The following is a 6,492-nucleotide window of genomic DNA, read 5'->3' on the forward strand; positions in this document are numbered from 1 at the left end:
GTCATCAGAGTAGGCAAAAACAATAATAAAAAATATTTAAGTTGATGTATTGTTTTAGGCAAAAAAATATACAATTTTTAACATGCTTTTAAAAAATCTTCAAATATATCTTCAGCCAGAAGTATAAATTTCAGTAAATTCAAAAATTATTTATTTAAAGGCAAGAAAACTTGTGATAAATATGATGTGTCTCAACAATCACTTTCGAAGTCCAACTCCATGGGGCTATCAAATTGAGGAGGTAATCGACCAGCTTTCTTGGATTTTTTCACAGACCATCGTCCTTTCTTGTCTTTTTCCTTTTTAGAGGAGGGCAGCTGATTTGCAGGTGGTCTCCTCACCATAGGCGATGCCTCAAAGCCGGCGTTCACATGCTCCACCGAGCTTTGACGTGATGAGAGGGAAGCATTACGAGGCATATAATCTAAATTAATTTGATCATGAGAGCTGCGAAGGGATGGTGGTCCAGAGCCACGCAATGCTAAATTTGATGAGGGGTAATGGTTCAAGATATCACGAGAACCATGGCGTGAGGGAGGGCCAGATCCAAGCGGCTGCTGGTTCAGGACATCACGAGAACCATGTCGAGATGGAGGTCCGGAGCTAAGTGGTTTCTGATGATTCTGATTAAGGACATCGCGAGAACCATGTCGAGATGGAGGTCCAGAGCTAAGTGGTTTCTGATAATTCTGATTAAGGACATCACGAGAACCATGACGAGATGGAGGTCCGGAGCTAAGAGGTTTCTGATAATTATGATTAAGGACATCACGAGAACCATGTAAAGAGGGTGGGTTGGAGCCACGAGGACCAGGATACACAGGAGGATCATCCTGGTTCAATGAGCTATCTGAGCCATAATAAGAGCCTGGGGGAGGTGGAAACGATGCTACCGAATCTTTGTTTAAAACATCTCTTGAACCATGACGCGAGGGTGGGCCAGTACGGCGAGGGGGTGGATGAGATGTTGGTGGGTCTTTTGGTATGTAATCCCTAGACCCATAATGAGATGAAGGTCCAGAATCAGGAGGAAGTCTATGAGCTAAAGAATAGCCTCCATTAATCATATCCTGAGACCCTTGATAAGAAGGAGTTTTAGACCCGCGGGATGCAGGATATGCGGTCACATGGTCTAAATTATCTCTGGATTCATGGTGTGATGGTGATCTAGAACCCTGATAATTATAATACATCATATTGTCTATGGATGGAGCATCACGTTCAGATTTTTGCAGATCAAGTCCATCTCTGGAGCCTTCAAAACTTCCGTCCGCATATTGCGACACATTGGCATTGTAACTTCTAGGTTCATACACAAACTGAACGGAGCCTTCACTACGTGGGTTTCCTTGATCCTGTTCATCGTCTACAAACTGAATATTGTCCACACTACCATTTCCTGGCTGGTTTCCATAACCGCCATTAAATCCTGGCTTGTTGCCATCTTTTATGAATCGTGCAAATAATCCAGATTGGTCAGCGTATAATGGAATACCATCAACTTTGAGAAGACCGCCCATTGTGGTATTATGTGATTTATGAACTGCCCATGCTTCATCTCGATGGTGTTGCAAAGCAGGACCCCAGTTAGCTCTGGGAGAGGTCATCTGTTGCAAGCGCTGTAATTGATGGCATCAAAAGAATTAAATAAAATCAATTACATTGGATCACTTGTCTTCATTCTATATGATTTTTTAAGTAAATTATTATGTATAGATCATAAATCAAATTACATGACAGAAATAGCTTTATAAATGATTATGATACATACCTCTAGAACAGTCCCACTTCCTCTAAATAACTCATAAATCCAAATGATAGGTATCCACATGATGGAGCTGATAATCATGCACCAGCCAATGCCATTTGCCCAGCCAGGGTAGTCACCATTGTACGTTGGCTCCGTCCAACTCATCCAGTTAAAAACGATGATAAACTATGACAAAAAGCATTTAAGGTTTTGATAAATTGATGAACTGATTTCATATATTCATCTTTTATTTCAGAATTTCATGTCCATACAAAAGAATAACAATTATTAACCTATAAAACACAAAAAAGAAAATAGAAAATATGAAAATAGCAAAAGGTAGAAAATCTGACTGGCTACCATGTGACAATAATGAAAATTAATGGGCATACAGTATATTTCATATCTATTACAATTTATTCAATTATTATTTAATAATTCTGTATGCAATATAATGTATATTTCATATATTTTCAAAAAAAGAAAAGATTTTTTTGTAGGATGGTGTCTTTTCTTCATAAATCTCAAATCAAACAATATGACTCAAATTTCTATAATGTTGGAAAATTTGTCTTCAGGGACCCTATATTGGTCCACTTCTGTAGTGAACTTTGTGTGTAACTTCAATTTTCCCCTAAAATCCCAAACTGCTGTAGCACAAGTTGAGGCTCTCAACAGTTGGCATGCATTCAAATGCTAGAGTTGGCCGTACTTGTCTCAAAGAACTGGTACAAATTTTGGGACATAAAAATTATAATGTTTTTTTGTCTGGAAAATTTAAACTTTAATGACATTCTCAAAGCAAAGACCAGCAAAAATTCTGGCTTACAAGTGGAATAACCTTAATACAAGAAACATGTACAGGCAAAATTATAAAATTTTGTACATAAAAGGAAGAATATTATGACCTAAAATATAAACATCAAAATACAGTTAAGTAGCTGAGTGTCACATTACCACATATACTAGTACTACCAAAGACAGGGGAAAATTTGGGGGTGGGGTGAGCAAGATCTCCACAGCCCCCCCCCCTCCACTTTTGGAAAGTACAAAAAAGAAAAAGAATAAAGAAAGAAAGAAAAAGAAATTATTCGTAATATAGTTTAATTATTAATAGATTTGGAAACACCTACTTACCGCTAGGAGAGCAGGTGTAATAGTACACCAATTGATTCCCCACCATATAAACAGAGGGTGATCCACAATCTTGTTTCCCACCATCGTGCGGATGTCATTCATGAATCGTTTCAAACCATATATCCAACTTATTGCAATGGACTCACACAGAGCAAACATAAGGAGGGCAAAACTAGCACCGTACGAATCCATCATAGAAACCCAGTAAGGTCCAGCCTGAATATCAAAAAGCATATTACATGTATTAATTCAAAAGAATGTTAAAAGCTACAGTCGGCAACCGTTCACTCCTTGAGACCCAAAATTATTTGTCACAGTTTCCTACGAGCTCCAGTAATCATAGACATTTTATCCAAGATACAAATATACGGCCAATGTAATACATTAGAACCCCTACTCTGAGACACCCCATTCAGGGGACACCCCTATTAAGGACTTTTTCGTGACTGTATGTCACTGTTGTATAAAAACATACCAAAACCCCTATTAAGGGCACAATTTTATACTTTGGTTTGTGTCCCCTGAATAGAGGTACCACTATTATTTTGTTTCGATGTTTTCACAGGAATCTTCTGATTTGTAAAGTGTTTATTCTTACACTTAAGACTTTCTTTATAATTTTGTTTGAGGCCCAGATGTAATCTAACAACACTAAAAATTTGGTTAAACCCCTTTTTTGGCCAGTTTAACACTGACATAATATTTTATCATAACTTTGTTTATTAAAGAACACTTCTGAATTAAACTTGGCCTATAGGAAACCCCCCTTCCCCTGAACCTGGCTACACTAGGCCTGGTCTGTAATAAGATTCTTACTTCTGTAATACATGAGAATCCTAGGAAGTATCCAACTCCACAAGCTATTCCTAACACATAAGTCTTCTTCTTATGCAGATAAGGAAACTCATCACAGATTGATGTTACTATTGTTTCCATAATAGCAAACTGATGGAAAACAAAAACAATGTATAAATAATTACGATTATGGCACACTATGGTGGTAAAACAAAATACAAGATAATTGCTTTTTTTTATATATAGGCCTAGCTCTGTTATTAAGAAATCAACAATTAAAGTAAACACTAACTATAATGTAAATATGTAGAGCTGAAACAGGAAAGTGCGATGCAATTTAAGTAATAACATTTTTTTCCATTGATGTCTCAATTAGTCTTCCATTGATTATAGTAATATATCGTATATAATTATATAGCACCATAATTTAGGTGTATGCCTAAACATCTGTGCACATTAATTTCTTACCTGACTATCTAATCCAAGAGTCAAAAGCATAAAAAAGAAGAGAATAGCCCAAAATGGAGCACCTGGTAGACTGGCCACTGCCTCTGGGTATGCAATAAATGCCAGACCAAATCCTGCCAACAAACAATAGTAAACAATTACAAAATTTTAAAATACTCTTTGAAAAAATGTTTATATTCAATTTCAAGTGAACCAGTTGTACACGTTCAGAATAAATCTATGTTGTAGTTTGTATTACAGAAAAATGTCGGATTGTGTTAAGCCAGGAACACACTTCGTCTTACGATGGTCATACAACCGTCGGCCAATGGATCTATCTTTGCTCTCTGTTAGCACTTGATGCGACGCTGTATGCTGGTCATCAGAGGGAGCCTGAGCGGATCATGTGTTGTCGACAATTGTTAGACGTAGTGTGTGCCCAGTACATGTTCATTAGGTTTGGGGAACATACAAATATAGCAATAGTATAATAATAATATATAGTAAAACCTTGAATTGAAGCTCAATGGGCTTAATCTTGAGAAGAAGCCCATTTCGAATTGAAGCCCCTCTTCAGTATGCAAAATTAGCCTCAGAAAGAAGATAGCAAGGCTTCTTTTTGAGATACCACAGTACATACACTGATACATGAATTCAAAGAAACAAAATAAATTAAAAACACGCTTGGTTTATAACAGTAGTTGTAGGTGATTTAATGCCGGTTAATACACTCCATGATACAGATTGATGTTACAGTGGCCCTATTTATTGTTTTATAGTACTAATTCCAAAAATTTAGTGCATTCATTCTGAAAAGAAGCCCCCCTCTTTACTTCGCAAAAGTAACCTCTAAAAGAAGTCCATCCAAAGTTTGCCAAAAACAAAAAGAAGCCCAGGGCTTCAATTCGAGGTTTTACGGAACTAATATAAAAATTGGTCATTCTGCATCTACATTTGCTTGTTATTGAGCAACCTTTAAATTATGAATATTTAGCAGAAGACACAAAGTGGATCAAGGCAGCAAGAAAGACCATAATATGAACTGACCATTTAGACCATAAAATCAAGTGGATATGTAGCCTATTCAGATGACTTTTACTTTACCTTGATCTACCACTTCTTCAACAGGTTTGCCTAATTGGTTGGCCATGTAGCCAATGATTGAGAAGATTACAAAACCAGCAAAGACACTTGTACAGCAATTAGCAATTGCAACAAACATGGAATCACTGAAAGAAAATGTGATCCACACAAGTCATAATACTATACACACAGAGGATGGTGTATTGAATAAATTACTTGTTGAATGAATGACTCTGAAACAATGGATGAAAGACTGAAACTGGTTAAATGAAGTTCTATTCAGAAATAAACAGTTTTGATGATGATTACAGTCTACATAATATTCAAAAATGTTTAACGTAAGCATAAAAACTTTGTGTTTTAATTACACTACATATTATTGATTTGATTACTGACTGACTAGATAATGAGTCTGTATTGATGATAATCCAAGTTAAATTTTGTAGCGTCATCAAGAAATGTATGTAGGGATGAATTACGGGATATTTTATTAGCAATTGACAGCCTTGTAATTAAGCTGTATAACATTGAGACATTATAATAGTAGCGTGTTTTAGGCCTTGTATTACAATTATAACAGAAAATTGACTCACAAAAAACAGTTGTTATGAAACTTGTTGTAAGACGCCAAAGTGAGAAGGCCACCCCAGGCTGCACTCAAAGAATAGAAGATCTGCACTGCAGCATCTAGCCACACCTGACAAAAAAAAAATTAAATTGTATCCAGCTAGGTACATTTTCTTGGTTTATAATTTTCAAAAATCCAACTTGACATGCACACAGGATAGATCTATAAATTTCTTATCCAAGCATGGATAGTGTGACATGTAAAAATAATGAAAAGTCATTAATCGCTAAACATTTAGTGTAAATTTGAATGCCTTGTTTAATATTTGCTGCATATGCATTGTCCCATAGTTTGGGTTTCATCTGTTTATTCATTCTTTTTGTGTGTAAATATCATCTTTTTTACCTGAATATTTATACCTGAATAAATAAATATATATAAATATCTTTTGATACATTTTATTTATTCACCAGGGGCACTGAAATGTTAAAATTCTGTGGCAAAATGGTGGTTGGGGGGGGGGTAAGTTCCCCATGCCCTACTGGACCACGTCTGCATTAACTCTATTCTTTTGTAAACATTTAAGGAAGAGTAATTTGCGAGAATGAAATGGGTTTTCTCACAAACAAAACTAACTCAAGGCTGATCCTAAAAAAAATCAGCTTTCAACACATTCATAAAGAGACCAAAGACCACCTCATAAACACACTTG

The 6,492-nt window shown here is 36.1% G+C and overlaps 1 protein-coding gene across 1 annotated transcript in view; it reads right to left on the bottom strand.

Moving 5' to 3' along the window:
- Positions 1 to 6: 6 nt before the first annotated feature.
- The window catches only part of LOC117124938 (sodium- and chloride-dependent neutral and basic amino acid transporter B(0+)-like), a gene marked incomplete in the record, with an annotated part of 14,160 nt that continues 7,674 nt past the window's right edge, over positions 7 to 6,492 (bottom strand). Inside the window, 7 exon segments of the mRNA XM_033271276.1 lie at positions 7 to 1,619; positions 1,772 to 1,936; positions 2,888 to 3,103; positions 3,704 to 3,832; positions 4,151 to 4,263; positions 5,234 to 5,358; positions 5,806 to 5,909. Of these exon segments, the coding sequence (XP_033127167.1) occupies positions 192 to 1,619; positions 1,772 to 1,936; positions 2,888 to 3,103; positions 3,704 to 3,832; positions 4,151 to 4,263; positions 5,234 to 5,358; positions 5,806 to 5,909 (2,280 nt within the window).

This window comes from Anneissia japonica, unplaced genomic scaffold (genome assembly GCF_011630105.1).
Source record: "Anneissia japonica isolate Jap-2015-1 unplaced genomic scaffold, ASM1163010v1 scaffold8236_len642391_cov169, whole genome shotgun sequence".
Taxonomy (NCBI): domain Eukaryota; kingdom Metazoa; phylum Echinodermata; class Crinoidea; order Comatulida; family Comatulidae; genus Anneissia; species Anneissia japonica.